The sequence below is a fragment of the Manacus candei genome, unplaced genomic scaffold (assembly GCF_025592945.1).
Source record: "Manacus candei isolate 608988 ecotype Guabito, Panama unplaced genomic scaffold, ASM2559294v1 h1tg000096l, whole genome shotgun sequence".
Classification (NCBI taxonomy): domain Eukaryota; kingdom Metazoa; phylum Chordata; class Aves; order Passeriformes; family Pipridae; genus Manacus; species Manacus candei.
The window spans coordinates 53,646-68,989 of NW_026138144.1; the positions used below are offsets into that span (position 1 = coordinate 53,646).

At 65.6% G+C, this 15,344-nt stretch overlaps 2 protein-coding genes across 5 annotated transcripts; one reads left to right on the forward strand and one right to left on the reverse strand.

The window, feature by feature from the left end:
* Positions 1–1,720: 1,720 nt before the first annotated feature.
* Positions 1,721–8,508, forward strand: RUNDC3A (RUN domain containing 3A). 2 transcript variants are annotated; one of them, XM_051768633.1, is made up of 11 exons: positions 1,721–1,870; positions 3,774–3,889; positions 4,027–4,160; positions 4,674–4,759; positions 4,864–4,953; positions 5,046–5,126; positions 5,592–5,757; positions 5,978–6,135; positions 6,799–6,988; positions 7,114–7,220; positions 7,447–8,508. In XM_051768633.1, the coding sequence occupies exons 1-11, from the start codon at positions 1,764–1,766 to the stop codon at positions 7,652–7,654; spliced, it is 1,443 nt and encodes a 480-aa protein (XP_051624593.1). In that variant the 5' UTR covers positions 1,721–1,763; the 3' UTR covers positions 7,655–8,508. The 2 variants fall into 2 exon arrangements, with proteins under 2 accessions (XP_051624593.1, XP_051624594.1); XM_051768634.1 differs by having other exon boundaries at positions 1,723–1,870; positions 6,851–6,988.
* Positions 8,509–8,608: 100 nt separating this feature from the next.
* Positions 8,609–15,116, reverse strand: SLC25A39 (solute carrier family 25 member 39). 3 transcript variants are annotated; one of them, XM_051768638.1, is made up of 12 exons: positions 14,959–15,116; positions 12,467–12,575; positions 12,331–12,390; positions 11,690–11,734; positions 10,918–11,027; positions 10,726–10,793; positions 10,478–10,602; positions 10,133–10,306; positions 9,922–10,031; positions 9,703–9,784; positions 9,529–9,609; positions 8,609–9,449 (listed from the first exon to the last, which is right to left on the reverse strand). In XM_051768638.1, the coding sequence occupies exons 2-12, from the start codon at positions 12,561–12,563 to the stop codon at positions 9,331–9,333; spliced, it is 1,071 nt and encodes a 356-aa protein (XP_051624598.1). In that variant the 5' UTR covers positions 12,564–12,575; positions 14,959–15,116; the 3' UTR covers positions 8,609–9,330. The 3 variants fall into 3 exon arrangements, with proteins under 3 accessions (XP_051624598.1, XP_051624595.1, XP_051624596.1); XM_051768635.1 differs by lacking the exon at positions 14,959–15,116 and adding an exon at positions 12,678–12,739 and having other exon boundaries at positions 12,467–12,597; XM_051768636.1 differs by lacking the exons at positions 11,690–11,734; positions 14,959–15,116 and adding an exon at positions 12,678–12,739 and having other exon boundaries at positions 12,467–12,597.
* Between the last annotated feature and the right edge of the window lie 228 nt (positions 15,117–15,344).

Here is a 15,344-nt window from a genome sequence, read left to right on the forward strand (position 1 = left end):
GATTGGTGTCATTGGGGTGTCCTGGAGAGGGGGTGGAATAGGAAGGGCTGAGCGTATGTGTGTGTGTGTGTGTGTGTGTGTGGGCACGTGTGTTAGTGCACATCCATGAGCACATATGTGTGTGTGTGAGGGCACATCCATGAACACATGTGTGTGTGTGAGGGCACATCCATGAGCACACGTGTGTGTGTGTGAGGGCACATCCATGAGCACGTATGTGTGTGTGTGAGGGCACATCCATGAACACACGTGTGTGTGTGTGTGAGGGTACATCCATTAACACACACATGTGTGTGTGTGAGGGCACATCCATGTGTGCACGTGTCTGCACATCCACGTGTGTGCACGTCCACGTGTACACCCATCCCTCTGTGGACAAGCATGTATTTGCACATGTGTATTTGCACACGTGTGTGTGTGCATGCACATCTGTGTACATGCCTGTGTCTTTATATTCACAACCTTTCCAAAGGGGTCCTGGGCCCAAATCCCAAACCCAAATCCCAGGGACAAGGAGGAGCGAGCCTTGCACACACACACACACACACACACACACACACACACAGTCCCACAGCAGCCCCCCAGGGCCTGGAGACACCCATGGGGTCCCCCACAAGGTCCCTCCGGCCGTGGGGTCACACCAGTGCTGTCCCCCCTGTGCCAGCCCGATTTGGGGAGCCCATCCAGGCAGGGGGGCAGTCTCACGTTTTTGGGACCCAGTGGCACCCACTGTGGGGTGGTGGGTGGTGCTGGGTCTGGGTGCCCCGATAACAGACCGTGGCCTTATCTGGGTGCTGCCAAGGGCTCCCCTCCCTGCACAGCCATGGGGATTTTGGGGGTCCCTCCCCCCCATGTGCCCCACTGCCCCCCAGCTGAGTATTGTGGGCTGGGGTCCTCTGGACAGGGGAAAAGGGGGGTGTGAGCACCTTGTGGGACACAGACAGGGGGGATTTGTCCCCACAGGGGCTGTCTCCCCGCAGTGGCCATGGGGGTTTTGGGGGTCCCACCTCCCACGGGCGTGCTGCTGCCCCCCCAGCTGGGTGCTAAGGGCTGAGTTCACCTTGGTAGGGGCAGAGGTGAGTGTGAAGCCCCCCTGGGGGCACAGAGAGGAGGGTTTTGTCCCCATGGAGGGTGTCTGTCTGCTGCAGGTGACCCAGATTTATCTGGGTGCTGTGGGGCTCGGTGGGTGCCTGTGGGATTCACCCCCCTTTCCTGATTTCCCTGTCACATCAATGGGGAAACTGAGGCACGGTGCAAAATGGGGGTGCAGGGCCCCCCTGCACACAGTCAGCCCCCTCACCCTGTGAAGGGGGTCCCTCGCCCCCCACAGACCCCTCAGGGAGGGGTGACACTCAGACCCCCCAAAACGGGGATCAGGGCAGGGAGGGGGGTGCCGAGCTCAGCCTGGGGTGGGCAAAGAACCCCCCAAAAGCCCCAGGGGGGCTGCCCCCTCCCCATGGCTTTCCCCAGGGTGTCCCCACCACTGGCACGTCATGTCGGGGGGGTGGGTGGGCTGCGACCCTCAGGAAGGTGGAGGACTGCTGCCCCCCCTTTATGCTCCCCCCTCCCCCCGGAGGAGAGATTTGGGGGGCCGGGGGCGGGGAGAGCATCCCTTTGGAAGGAGGGGGGGGCGGCGCACGGCCCGTGGCGTGGGCACCGGCGGAGCAAAGCCTGCGCGGCGCGGGGGGCAGCGGCCGCGGGGCGGGGGGGTCCCCACGGCGGGGAAGGGGCATCGCCCGCGGCCGCGGCGTCTGGGCCGCTGGATGGAAGCGAGCTGGGTGCCGGCTGCCATGGCTCTGGGGCTCTCCTCCAAGAAAGCTTCCTCCAGGAACATCGCCGTGGAGAGGAAAAACCTCATCACCGTCTGCAGGTGGGGGGGGGGGGCACCCCGAAATGGGGAGGGGAAGGGAGAGCGGCGGGGGGAGGGAGAAGGGACCACCGCCGGTGGGGATAGAGGAGATGGGGGGCGGGGAGGGGAGGGGGTGGGGAGGAGGGTTGGGGGGTTCGTTCCCCCCCCTCCCTCCCTCAGCCGCCCCTTCACCCTTTGGGGGGGTTTGTTGTTGCTGCAGTCGCTTTATTTTGGGGGGGGAACTGAGATTGGGAGGGGGGAGGAGGAGGAGGATGGGGATGCGGGAATGGGGGGGCGCGGAGCTGCGGGGCCGCGGGGCTGCGGGCGGTGCGGCCGGGGCTGCGGGGCTGGGGGGGTTCCGGGGGCACTGGGGAGGGTTAGGGGGGCTGGGAGAGCTTCGGGGGGGGCGATGCGGGGATTGGGGACACAGCGACAACATGGAGGCAGCCGGGGCAGGGGTGTCGGGGGCCGCCGAGGATGGTGGGGGGATGCAGGGGGAGTGGAGGGTGTGGGGGGTACTGGGGGCAGTGGAGTGCCGGGGGGGGCTGTGTTGGGGACCCCCATGCGGGTGGGGGGCCCAGGAAGTGACGTCAGGGCCCCACTCCTGGCGGCAGGGATGGGAGATGAAGGATGGAGGATGAGGGTTGTCATGGAGACGCCCGGCTGGACCGGGAAAGGGGGGGAGCAGGGGTGGAGTGGGGGGACGGGGGGGGCTGGTGGTCCCTGCAGGGGCACACGAGTGGGGTGAAGCTCCCCAGGCACTAGTGAGGGGCTGCTGGTGCTGGGAGTGCTGGAGCCTGGCCTAGGGTTGGGGGGGTTGTGGGGGGCACCAAGGCCAGGGTCAGCCTGGCAGGGACCCCCAGGGCCTGGTGTTGGGCTTCTCCCCATGGCACAGGGCACCTCCGACCCCCATCACGACATGGGGACCCTCTGGATTTCCTTGCCGTGGCAAAAGGCACCTCCAAACCCCCCATCATGACAGGGGGAGCCCCTGGATCTCCTCACCATGGCACAGGGCACCTCCAGACCCCCTGAATTTCCTCACTGTGGCACAGGGGCAGCTCTAGACCCCCCTGTCATGACACAGGGAACCCCTGAGTTTCCTCACCATGGTACAGGGCACCTCCAGACCCCCCTGTCATGACACAGGGAACCCCTGGGTTTCCTCACCATGGCACAGGGCACCTTCAGACCCCACTGTCATGACACAGGGACCCCCCGTTTCTCATCACCTTGGCACAGGGCAGCTCCAGACCCTGCTGCCATAACATAGGAACCCCCTGTTTCTTATCACCATGGCAAAAGGCACCTCCAGACCCCCTGGATCTCCTCACCACAGCACAGGGGCACCTCCAAACCCCACTGTCATGCCATGGGGACCTCCAGGGCTCCTCGCCATGGCACAGGGCACCTCCAGACCCCCTGAATTTCCTCACCACGGCACAAGGCAGGTCCACACCCCTCTGTCACGACGAGGCACCTTCCACCCGCCGTCAGAGGGATCCCCAGCCAGCTGTGACCCACGGACGGGGGGGATCCCCGCCGAGCCAACACCTGCCCCGTGCCGGGCCGGGCGGGCGCCGTGTCCTCGGCATGGCTGTGCTGGGAGCACGAGCGGCCGGGCGGAAGGGGAAGCCATCACCGCCCGCGCACGGCCGGGGAGGAAGGGGCCTTTGTTCGCCCTTCCTGGCCACTTGCTCAGCGGGGAGTGTCGGCCGCCCCTCGGGGTCCCCGGGGACGTGGGGACACGGGGGGTCAGCGAGCCACAGCCCAGCCCGCCGCCCTCTTCCCGCTGCCGGGAGCGGGAGCCAACGGCTGGAAAAGTGTTTTGCTCCGGCGCTGAAACCCGGCCCGTGCCAGGTGGTGGGTGAGGGGTGGTGGGGATCCGTCCCCTCCCGCCCTGTGACGCCCGAACCCTCGCCAGGTTCTCGGTGAAGACCCTCCTGGAGAAGTACACGGCGGATCCCATCGATGACTCCTCCGAGGAGTTCGTCAACTTCGCCGCCATCCTCGAGCAGATCCTCAGCCACCGCTTCAAAGGTAACGGGGGCGTCCCTGTCCCCACCCCTGTGCCCCATGGCAGGTGGGGATGCCCACGGTGACACCAGGGAGTGTGTCCAGGCTCTGTCAGGGGCTTTGCCAGCACAGCAGCCCCCGACTGCAGCCCCTGCCCGCAGGCCCCGTCAGCTGGTTCAGCTCCGATGGGCAGCGCGGGTTTTGGGATTACATCCGCCTGGCCTGCAGCAAGGTCCCCAACAACTGCGTCAGCAGCATCGAGAACATGGAGAACATCAGCACCTCCAGGGCCAAGGTCAGGAGGGCTCCAGCCCCAGCCCTGTCCCCATTGCCATTCCTATTCTTGCCTCCCCTGCTTCCATCCACACCTTGTCCCTCGTATACGGACCCATTCCCCTTCTGTCTCCATCCATATCCTACCTCCATCCCATCCTAATCCCACCCCATCCCATCCTCAACTTTATCTTTTCTCATCCTCTTCCATTCCCCATCCCTGTCCCCATCCCATCCTGTCCCATACTCATTCCCATCCCATCCCATCCCCATCCCATCCCATCCCATCCCATCCCATCCCATCCCATCCCATCCCATCCCATCCTATTCCCATTCCCTCTCTGCCCCCCGTAGGACCCCATGGGATCACTGGGGCACAACAGGAGCTGTGGGTCCCCGTGGGACCGAAAAATGGGTCAAAAGGCACTCCCGGGTGGGGAACCCCCGTCTGCTGGTCCCCAGAGTGCCAGGGGTGGGTGGGATTGTGGTGAGGGGCAGCTGTGAGGGGGGACCCAATGGCAGCCCCCCCTTGCAGGGCCGGGCGTGGATCCGCGTGGCGCTGATGGAGAAGCGAATGTCCGAGTACATCTCCACGGCCCTGCGGGACACACGGACCACCAGGTGAGCAGCCCACGGCCCCCCCGGCCACGGCCACACCTGCGCTGGGCCCGGGGTGGGCTCCGTGTGCCAGGGTGGGTTTTGGGGTGCCACACGTTTCCCCGCAGGCGGTTTTACGACGATGGGGCCATCATGCTGCGGGAGGAGTCCACGGTGCTCACGGGGATGCTCATCGGGCTCAGCGCCATCGACTTCAGGTAGGGGCGGGTGACACGGTGGGACACAGGCCCTGACTGACCCCCCTGGGGTGCCCTGACCCTCTACTCCTTCTCCCACTGCCACTGCTCAGCTTCTGCCTGAAGGGAGAGGTGATGGACGGTAAAACGCCCGTGGTCATCGACTACACGCCCTACCTGAAGTTCACACAGAGGTAAGAGTTGGCTCCCTGGTGCCCTCCCTGGGGTTTGGGGGGGTTTTGGGGTCCCTTGGTGGGTTTTGGGGGATTTTAGGGTCTCCTCACCCCTGTTTTGTCAGTTTGGGAGGGCCTGGGTGGTGCCTGGTGGTTTTTGGAGTGCAGCAGGATCCACCTTCACCTGCAGGTGTTGGAGGTCTGGGGGCTCCCTTGGTTGGGTCAGAGGGGGGTCCCTTGGTGGGTTTTGGGGGACATGGAGGTTCCCCCACCCCCAGATCAGTTTGGGAAGGTCGTTGGGAGTCCCCGCTGTGTTTTGGGGAGTAGCAGGACCCACCTGCACCTGCATATGTTGGGGGTCTGGGGGCTCCCTTGGTGGGTTTTTTGGGATCTCTGGGTCCCTCGGTGGGTTTTGTCTCTGCCCTGGCACCCTGGTGGGTGTCCCTGACTGTGTGACAGCCCCCACTGAGCCCCTGCACCCTCCAGCTACGACTACCTGAGTGAGGAGGAGGAGCGGGGCAGTGTGGAGAGCAGCACGAGCGAGGACAGCTCGCCTGAACACCCCTACCTGCCCCTGGTCACCGACGAGGACAGTTGGTACAACAAGTGGCGCAAGATGGAGCAGAAATTCCGCATCGTTTATGCCCAAAAGGTACTGGGAGCTGGGATGGGGCTGTCAAGGTATCACCCCCCCCCCGGGACGCTCCAGCCTGGAGCATCTGCCCCTGCATCCCCTCTCCCACAGCCCAGTGGTGTCCGCAGACCTTCACCCCACTGCTGCAGTGACCCAGTCCTCTCGTTGTCACCCTGAGTGGCCCTGGGGACATTGTGGTGGCAGCGGGGCCACCAGTGGTGACAGTGGCCTCCCGCAGGGGTACCTGGAGGAGCTGGTGCGGCTGCGGGAGTCGCAGCTGAAGGACCTGGAGGCGGAGAACAAGCGGCTGAAGCTGCGGCTGGAGGAGGTGATGGTGCAGAACCAGCTGGAGAAGAGGGAGCTGGAGGGCGTCATCCTGGAGCTGCAGGAGCAGCTGTGAGTGGGGACATGCTGCTGCTGTGGGGGGCTCGGGCTGGGGGGGGGGTCCCCTGGAGACTGGGTGCCCCAGGGGCTGTGGGTGGTCCCCAGTGTCCCATCGATCCCGAGGGGCAGGGTGAGGGGTGGTCCCTGGCACCCCGTACACCCTGTGGGGTGTGATGGATGTGGCGTTCCCAGGGTCTGGGTGCCCCGTATTCCCTGTGGGACACAGTGGGTCCCTGGTATCCCATTTACCCCATGGGATGTGATGGGTGGTAGGTCTCTGATGCCCAGGTGCTCCATATATCCCATAGGACATGGAGGGTCCCCATTGTGCCCAGTCTGCCCTGTGGGACGTGATGGGTCCTCAATACCCCATATTACCCATGGGATATGATGGGTGGAAGGTTCCCAATACCCAGGTGCCCCATATGGCCTTTGGGACATGGAGGGTCCCCAGTGTCCCCTCTCCCCCATGGGACATGGTGGGTCCCCAGTGCCTCATATATCCCATGAGACATGGAGGGTCCCCAGTGTCCCTTATCCCCTGTGGGACATGGTGGGTTCCAAATGCCTCATGTATCCCATGAGACACGGAGGGTCCCCGGTGTCCCATGTGCCCCGTGGGACGCGGTGGGTCCCCAGTGCCCCACACATCCCGTGGGCCGTGTCGCCCGGCAGGTCCCCGGCACCGGTGGCCGTGCCGGGTGCTGAGCAGCCGCCTTTGCCGCAGGACGGGGCTGATCCCCTGCGAGAACCCGCAGCTGGCCCAGCTCTCCAAGGAGATGGTGACACCCCTGGTCAACCAGTGGCCCTCGCTGGGGACCCTCAACGGCAACGAGAGCGGCTCGGACAGCAAACTCTACAGGAGGTAGCACCGTGCTGGGGGCAGAGCCCCCCCTGAGCCGTGCCCAGCACCCTGCCCTGCCCCGGGGGAGGGGGGACGGGGAGAAGGGCTGTGCCAGCCCCGGGGGGCTCAGCGTGGTCCCTCTGCAGGCACAGCTTCGTGAGCACCGACCAGCTCTCGGCCGAGAACAGCCTCAGCTCCGACTCCCAGCGCCTGGGCGAGGGCAAGCGCGAGGGCGAGCCCTGGGGGCCCTTGGGTAAGACACCCCCCACCCATCAGCGGGTGCCCCACAGGGCTCAGCGTGTCCCCCCACACGCACCCAGGGGTCTGAACCCTCCCAGCCCGTTCCTTGTGGCAGCAGTGCTGTCCCAGCAGTGCAGGGACGCCCAGGGTCCCTCCCGGAGGGGTGCTCCCCGTCCCCCCGCGGTGGCAGCGCTGGGGTCGAGGCCGCAGCCCCCCACGACACCCCTCTCTGCCCACAGGGAAGGACCCCACGCCCTCCATGCTGGGGCTCTGCGGCTCCCTGGCCTCCCTGCCCAGCTGCAAGTCCCTGGCCAGCCTCAAGTCCAACGAGTGCCTGGTGAGCGACAGCACGGAAGCCAGCCCGACCCGCAGCCCCAGCTGAGGCCCCCGGCCCCCTCACCGCCCCCCGGCCCGGCCGCCCGGCCCATTGTCACGGCGCAGGACTGAGCTCGGCCCGGGACTGAACTCGGCCCCCCTCGCCGCCCCGGGAACGACGAGGGACTCGCCGAACCCACCGGGGAGGCTGGGGACGGGCATCCCCCTCCCCATCTCGACATCCCACCCCCCGGCTGTGCCTCGGACCCCCAGCCTGGACCCTGGCTGGAGACACGGACCCATTGGGATGGGGGATGCAGGACTGGGACCCAGGCGAGCTGGGGATGGGGGGGATGAACTGTGCCATGGGGGGACACTGGGAGCGACAGCTGCTGGGGAGCAAGGGGGGGGTCAGGGCCAGGCCCCCTCCAGGGGTGAGGGTCTGGGCACAGCCCCACTGTCCATCCCGCTCAGCCCTCAGTGCCCACCTGGCCCTCCCCAGCCCCTCTGCTTTGGGGGGCTGCCTGTCCCCCACTTTGGGGACCAGCTGTCCCTCCTTGCAGCAGCATCCCCACGCCAGGGGTAGGACTCCCCTTTCCCATCCCCTCCCCATCCTCCCCTGGGTTTTGGGTTGTTTTGGGTGATTTTGGTTTTTATTTCGGCCCCATCTGCCTGGTTGGAGCAAAAGGAAATCAATAAATGCAGCAAGCAGAGCTGGCCTGTCACCCACCCCCCTGCTGGGACAGGGGGGAACAGACCCTTTGTGCTCCCCACCATGAGGTCCTGGCCCAAGCAGGGGTGCTGAGGAGGGTCCAGTGAGCTTCCTCCAGCCCCCGGGGCAGGGAGAGCACCTTTGGGACACAGCAGGTCAGCAGGGATGGGGTATCCCCCTGCCCCATCAGCAGTGGGGTGCTGCTGGGGGGAGCAGGGCGGTCCTGGGTCCCCTTACCCTCAGTAAAAGCCCAGCAAGGACCTGGTGGGTGACAGTACTGTGCCCACACAGCAGGGACATGGCTGGCACCCGTGGGGGGTGCCCCTGGGGCCTTTCACAGCCCCCAGCACACAGGGAGAGAAACCCTTCCACTATGAGACAAATTTTTCTTTTATTTAAGAAAATAAGGGGAATTCCCCCTGTGAGTCCCAGGGGAAGGTGGGGGCAGTGCCCACAGAGCTGTCCCTTGCAGTGAAGGGACAGGGCAGGGGGTGCCACAGTGCCCCCCGGCCCCCTGGAGCAGCAGCGAGGTCTGTCCCCATGCAGAGTCTGTCCAACCCAGGGTCTGGCAGGGGACAGGGATACCCCCAGTGAGAGGAGAGGTCCGGAGGCAGGGAGAGGGTCCTGTCGTGTCCCCATGCAGAGCCAGCAAGGGGAGGCTGTGCGTGAGTGATGGACCCCCGGGCAGAGCAGGGTTGGGGGGCCCGAGCAGGCAGAGAAGCCTCCGAGGTTTGGGGTTTGGTCCTCGCCTGAGCCCCAGCTCCACCTCCTGCCAGGCCAAGTCACCTGGGACATCCCATCCTTGCCAGAGTGTCCACGAATCCAGCAGCAGCAGCAGCATCTGTCCAGCCCCAAGGGATGAGTGTGGGGGGCTCCATGTGCCCCCCAGTGTCACAGCAGCAGGCACAGATGTCCCCCAGAGTGGCTGGGACAGGGAGTGGGGCCCTGGCTCCGTGTGTGGGGAGGCAGAGTGCGGGATGAAGGCACTTGGGCTCTGCACAGCCGAGTGTGGATCGCCGCTCCCGGGACTCCCGGCCGGAGCAGGGCTGGCACTGTCCCCTGGGCACGGCCACACACAGCTCTGCCCCAGCCCTGCTCACAACCCCCGCAGCCGCCGCTCCTGGTTCAGCTTCTGGAAGAAGGTCTTGCCAAATTCGTAGGTGCTGATCATGATGGCGCAGGCAGGTGCCACCTTGATGACACGGGGCAGGAAGCCTGCAAGGACAGCGCTGTCAGCCCTGGGGTGACACCAGGGCACCTGGAACCCCAGCACAAGGCCGGGGCACGTCCTCACCTGCAAACAGCCCCCGGGTGCCAGACTCGGCGCGGATCCGCTGCATGAGCAGCCAGGTGGAGGAAGGCTTGGAGGCTGAGACTGTGGGGAGAGGGGAGCAGGTAAGGGTCTAGGGATGCCCCTGAGGAGTCCTGGATGCCCCCCAGGCACCTGCCCGCAGGCCTGGCCCCTCACCTGGGTGCACCTCGCTGTCTCCCAGCTCGATCTGCCGCTGGGTTTTGACCACGTCGAAGGGCAGCGTCAGCACCGCGGCCACCTGTGGGGTTGGCACTGGGCAGTGAGCCTGGACCTGGTGACAGCTCTGCCATCACCTCCCTGCACCATCCCAGCCCGCCCCTCCCTCCCACAGGGACCATCCCCCACCTTGAGTGAGCTTCAGCACCCCAAACTCACCGTGCCAGAGATGGCCCCAGATGTGAAGCTGACCATGAACGTGGCCTCTTCCAGCCAGGCCTTCCTGCAGAGCCACGTCCTCACCAGCTCATAGTTAAACCAGTACAGAGCTGGGGGGAGAGGAGACACCAGTGCTACAACTGGACACCCTGGACACACCAACCCCCCGGCCCTGGTTCCCTGCCACCTCCCAGTGCCACCACAGCCATACCCGAGAAGGGGACGTCCCGCAGCACGGTGGGTCCCCAGCCTCTCCAGAGGGACAGCCAGCCATCCTGGGCCACTGCTGACTGGATGCAGACACCCAGCTCGCGGTAGCTGAGCTGCCGGGACTGCATCTTGGTGCGGATCAGCTCCAAGGGGCTGATGACCGTCACGGCACCCACTGCAAGGAGGGGACACCGGGAATCAGCTCCGTCCGCTCCAGCGGCTGTCCCGGAGCCATCAGCACCATGCTGGGAGAGCCAGGTGCCGAAACTGGGCACCAAGACCTGCCACGCTCTGCTGGCACCACAGGGTGGGCACGGGGAGACCCCCAGGGAGGAGGGGTACTCACGCCTGGCGAGGGCCCCGGCCAGCAAGGGGATGTGGGGACCCCGACTTCCCGTCCGGGCGTGCAGGTAGTCCCGGAGCTGGTCGTAGGTGGTGAAGTAAATGACGGTGGCTGGCACAGCCATGACTCTGTGAGGAGGAGGAGGAGGAGGGGAGTGAGAGGCACCTGCACTCCCTGAGGGCCAGCAGGGGGCTTGGGACTGATGCCTGTGTGCCCAGGCAGGTGTTAGCACCCAGAATGCCCAAACTCACAGGGTGGGGGGCAAGCCGCTCCACAGGGACCTGATGCCCTCGTAGCGTGTGATCTTCACAAAGGCATCCTGGGGAGAGAGGGGAGCACCAGGGAGAGGAGTTAGAGAGAGGAGATGGGCAAACACCTCCCCAGCAAACACCCCTCTGGGACAGGGAGGCCCCTGCCCACCCTGCTGTGCCCACGGCCCCTACCAGTGTGCCAGTGAAGTGGGTGGGGGCCTTGTACCAGGCGGTGCAGCCGTTGCCGTTCTGGCAGACGTACAGGTGGTCCATGAGCCCATTGCAGTAGAGGAAACACTTCCCTGAGGTAGGAAGCAATGGCATCACTGTTAGACAGGAGACCCTTCCCCTCTGCCCCACACCCAGCACATCTGATCCCAAAGCTTTCCTTCCAGGAAGAAGCCAAACCGTCAGTGTTTGAGCCCAGTGGGACCAGCCCCAGGCCAAGGCCAGGAGAGGGACAACCCTCTGGCCAGGGTCTGACCACAGCCAGACCCGCAGGGTGGGGGACACACAGCCCCACGGCAGGGATGGGAGCACAGCAGGACTCACTGCCAGTGGCAGGAGGGGTTTTATGCCTTGGTTGGTCTTGGCTCTGTTGCCGTGGCACGGTGGGGACACCACAGCCCCTCCACTGTGCTCTCAAGCCAGGCAGAGGGACCCAGGCAGTGGAGATCCAAAGGGACTTTGACATAGCCACAGTACAGAGAGGGGGAGCACAGAGAGCCAGGCCTGTTGCACAACAGACCCCACAGCAGACCCCATGGATGTGGCATAGCCAGCCCCAAAGCAGGGCTGCAGGAACAGCCAGGGCTGGGGACAATGGTAGCCCCCACACCACAGGGATGTCCCTACAGCCAGAGGAGCCCGAGCTGCCACCAGTGGAAAAGCAAACTGGCATCAAGGTTTGGGAAAGCAAAGCCACTGGCAGCAGGAGCTGCCTGGAGCCCCCGGGCGTACTCACATGTGGCCGGCTGAGCGCCCCAGGGCACTGCCTGTGCTGGCAAGGCTGAAACACACAATGGGGACACACTGAGCACTGGCACTGGGACGTGCCACCTCCCAGGGCCGGGGCACACGTGTGTGCTGCAGCTCCGAGCTGGGCAGTGGGAGAACTCCGTGGGTGAAGGGGCTGGATGCCCCCGCAGCCACTTCCCAAGTAGTCCCTATTGTCACCAAACCAGTCCCTTGGGCCCAGCCCGCTGACCCCACGGGACGGGGGCAGATGGAGGGCAGAGCCCACGAGGAGCAGTGTGGAGATTGGAACAAAGGCAGTGGGGGAACAGCGAGCAGCTGGAGCAGGGTGGGCCCCTCTGCCCTGCTCCCCAGGGGCTGGGGGCTGCCAGGCACAGCGCTGACCCCCCTCGGCACTGGGCTGTGCAGGGGGAAGGACAGAGCCAAGCCCGAGCCCAGTTCCCCCAGCAGGGCCCCCCGAGCTCATCAGGATGAGGGGCCCATGGTAACCTGCCACCTCGCAATGGCCCCAAGCTCTGGAGCCAAGACATCCCTGCCACTGGCTCTGCCAACCAAGCCATCCCCACGGGCTGCTCGCCAGCTGGCTGGGGGGCTGGCTGGAGCCCCCCACCCTGCCCTGAGCAGGGTTACCTTTGGAGAACGGGGTCCTCTGGGCCTGCAGCCGGATCTTCACCACGTCCAGCGGTGTCACTGAAACAACACCACCCTTTAGCCATGACTGCCCCCATGCCAGCCCCCGCCCCGGCGCCCACCCTGCAGTGCTCACCGAAGAGGGAGGTGAGGATGGCGCCTGTCCCCGAGGCCAGCATCTGCTGCAGTGGTGTGATGCCCACGCCGGGGCTCGGTGACGCCTTCTCAGCCATGGCACCGTCCCCCTGCAAGGCACGGCGGGGGATGCTCGAGGCCAGGGGGGTCCCTGGCTCCCCTGGGAGCCCCCCCAGCATCCCCACTCCAGTGGTGCGAGGTCAGTGTCCCACCTCCACCGTGCTATCGGTGCAGCACAGGGCAGGCGAGGGGCCCCCATAATCGTGGTGGCCCGAGGGGGGGACAGGGACTGGCTCCTGGGGCTGGCCCAGCCCCGATAACACCCTCTTGGCCCCACGCTGGCAGCAGGCCCAGCCTGGCTGGAGAGGTGGGGACAGTCCAGGCCAGCCTTCCATGTCCTTGGAGAGGGAGGACTCTCCCCTCCCTGTGCTTGGAAAATTAAGGACAGGAAGGAACAAAGTCCAAAGATCAGCCCTGGCTGGGAAGGCAGCAGAGCCTGTGCAGCAGAGCAGTGCACCAAGGGAGGGGGGATTCCCCTCATGAGCTTCCAACAAGCTCCCCAAAAAGGGTTTGGGCATCCCAAACCTTCTGCCTGATTCCCCCGAGGTTCGGCAAGGCTGCAGCCCCCGGAGCTGATGTGCTGCCTTCAGGAAGCAGGGGATACTGCACCCTTCCCAGGGAGGAGGACACAGAGAATCGACCTCCAGCGTGCTCAGAACCAACTGCTCCCTCCTGCCACAGCCCGGGGATGATCCTCACGCTGGGACAGGGCTGGGGCCACAGCAGGAGGGCTTCCAAGCTTTGGGAACCTACAGGGTTTTTTAAAGCCAGGGAATGCAGCAAAAAACCTTCCCCATCTGACTCAGCAATTTGCAAGGTCAGAGGAGTCATAAATCTCTCGGTTACAGGCTCAGGAGTTGCTGGGTGCCCAAGGCTGCGAGTCAGGACAGGTCTGTCCTGAACCCACATGTACCAACCCCACCGGGAGCCGGGTCTGTGCTGAACCCACACACACCTGTCCCACCAGGAGAGCTGGATCTGTCCCAGCCCCACACGTGCTGGCTCCACCAGACCTGAGTTTACCCTGGCAACACGCACACTCAGCCCCACCAGGAGACCTGGGTCTGTCCCAGCACCACACACTTGGCCCCACCACGAGATCTAGGTTTACCCTGGCACCACACACACCAGCCCCACAAGTCACTGGGCCTGTCCTGGCACCACACACCCAGCCCCATGGGGAGCTGGGTTTACCCTGGCACCCGGCTTATGCCGGCCCCACTGGGACCTGGGTGCTGTCTGGGCACAGGTCCCAGTGCTCCCGTCACGGGACGGCCGTAGTGCTCGCCCCACTGACCCCACAGCCATTGCAAAACCGTGGGCAGGGCGCTGGGGTCGGATCCCTGCCCCAGACCCAGCCCTGCTGCTCAGTCTTACGTAAGCCGGGGGAAATCTCTCACTCCCAGCTCTGCAGCACCTGATAAACTCACTTAGTTATACGTGACATGCCCCAACACAGCCCCCCTGTTGGTGCTGGGGGAGTGAGGCACCTCCAGGGCTCCCTTCTCAGCTGGGAGCTGCTCCCTTATCCATCCAGGATAAAATAAGCCCTACGCCCCCAGCCCAGAGCCCCCTGCTCAGCCTGGAGTGCTGATGGGGCTGAGTACAGCACAGTGATGATCAGGACAAAAAGGGGGAGAAACAAATATAAGTTAAGATGATCAATGCAAAAAATTCTCAGGGACAGGGGACTGGGGGGGAGCTCAGGGGGCTCTTCCCACACTGGAAGGGCCCAGCTGGGCACTCCAGCCCTGAGCCAGAGGGAAATCCTGCCAGCAGATCCCCTAGTGCTTCCCAGACCCTGGGCTGCTCCAGGTTTCCCCCAGTCCATCCCTGTGGGCGCCCAGAGAGCACAGGGGCTCATCCTGGTGGCGGACAAACCATTTTCTCCTGGAGCAGGGGATGGTGCTGGAGCGTCCCCCAGGGCTCACAGGGACCCAGCCTGGACCGCTGCCCCGGGGAGCCCCCCAGGGCAGGGGCAGCCTCCCCTACCTGTGGTCTGCACCCCTACCTGGGTGGAGCCTGCAGCCCCCCACTGTCCCGGGGAGCTCCCTTACCTGGGCTCTGCACCTCTACCTGGGGTCCGCACCCCTACCTGGGGTCTGCACACCCCCTCGAGCTTGGAGCCCCCACCCCAGGGCTGTGTCCTCTCCCCCGGGCTTTGCAGCCCACTCCGAGCTGAGAATCTCCCTCCCCTGGCTCTACTTCCCCTCTCCCAGGGTCTGCAGCCACCCCAGTCCCGGTGCTTGCCCCCCCCCCGCCCTGGGAGCGGAGCCCGGGGGTCCCGAGGCCGCCGGTTCCCCCATCACAGCCGCACGACCCCCGACACCGGGGGGAAACTGAGGCAGCGGCGGCGCGTGCCGGACCGCGAGGGCGGGGTGCCGTGAGAGGAGGAAAGGGTGTCGGGGGAGGTGCCGGGGAGTGCCGCCCCACCTGCTCATTCCAGCCCGGCTCGGCGCGTCCCTGCGGGGCCGGGAGGCGGCGGAGCGGCGGCGGCGCCTTTAAGGAGCGCCATGAGCCCCGCGCGCCCTTCGCCGCGCGCCGGCCCCGCGCCGCACTTCCGCCCGCCCGCGCCGCGCACGCGCCCTGCGCCCCGCGCGCCCCTGCGCCCCCTGCCGGCCCGGGGAGGGGAGGGAAAGGAGCGGCGGCGCCCGCGCGGGAACGCGCGTGATGGGGCGCGTCGGGCACGCGCCTTGTGCGCACCCTACACACGCGGGCGCGCCTTGCGCGCTCACCGGTTTTGGGGGGCACCTTGCGCACGCTGTACTGACAGAGGGGCACCTTGCACGCTCACCGCGATGGAGACGGACACACCTTGC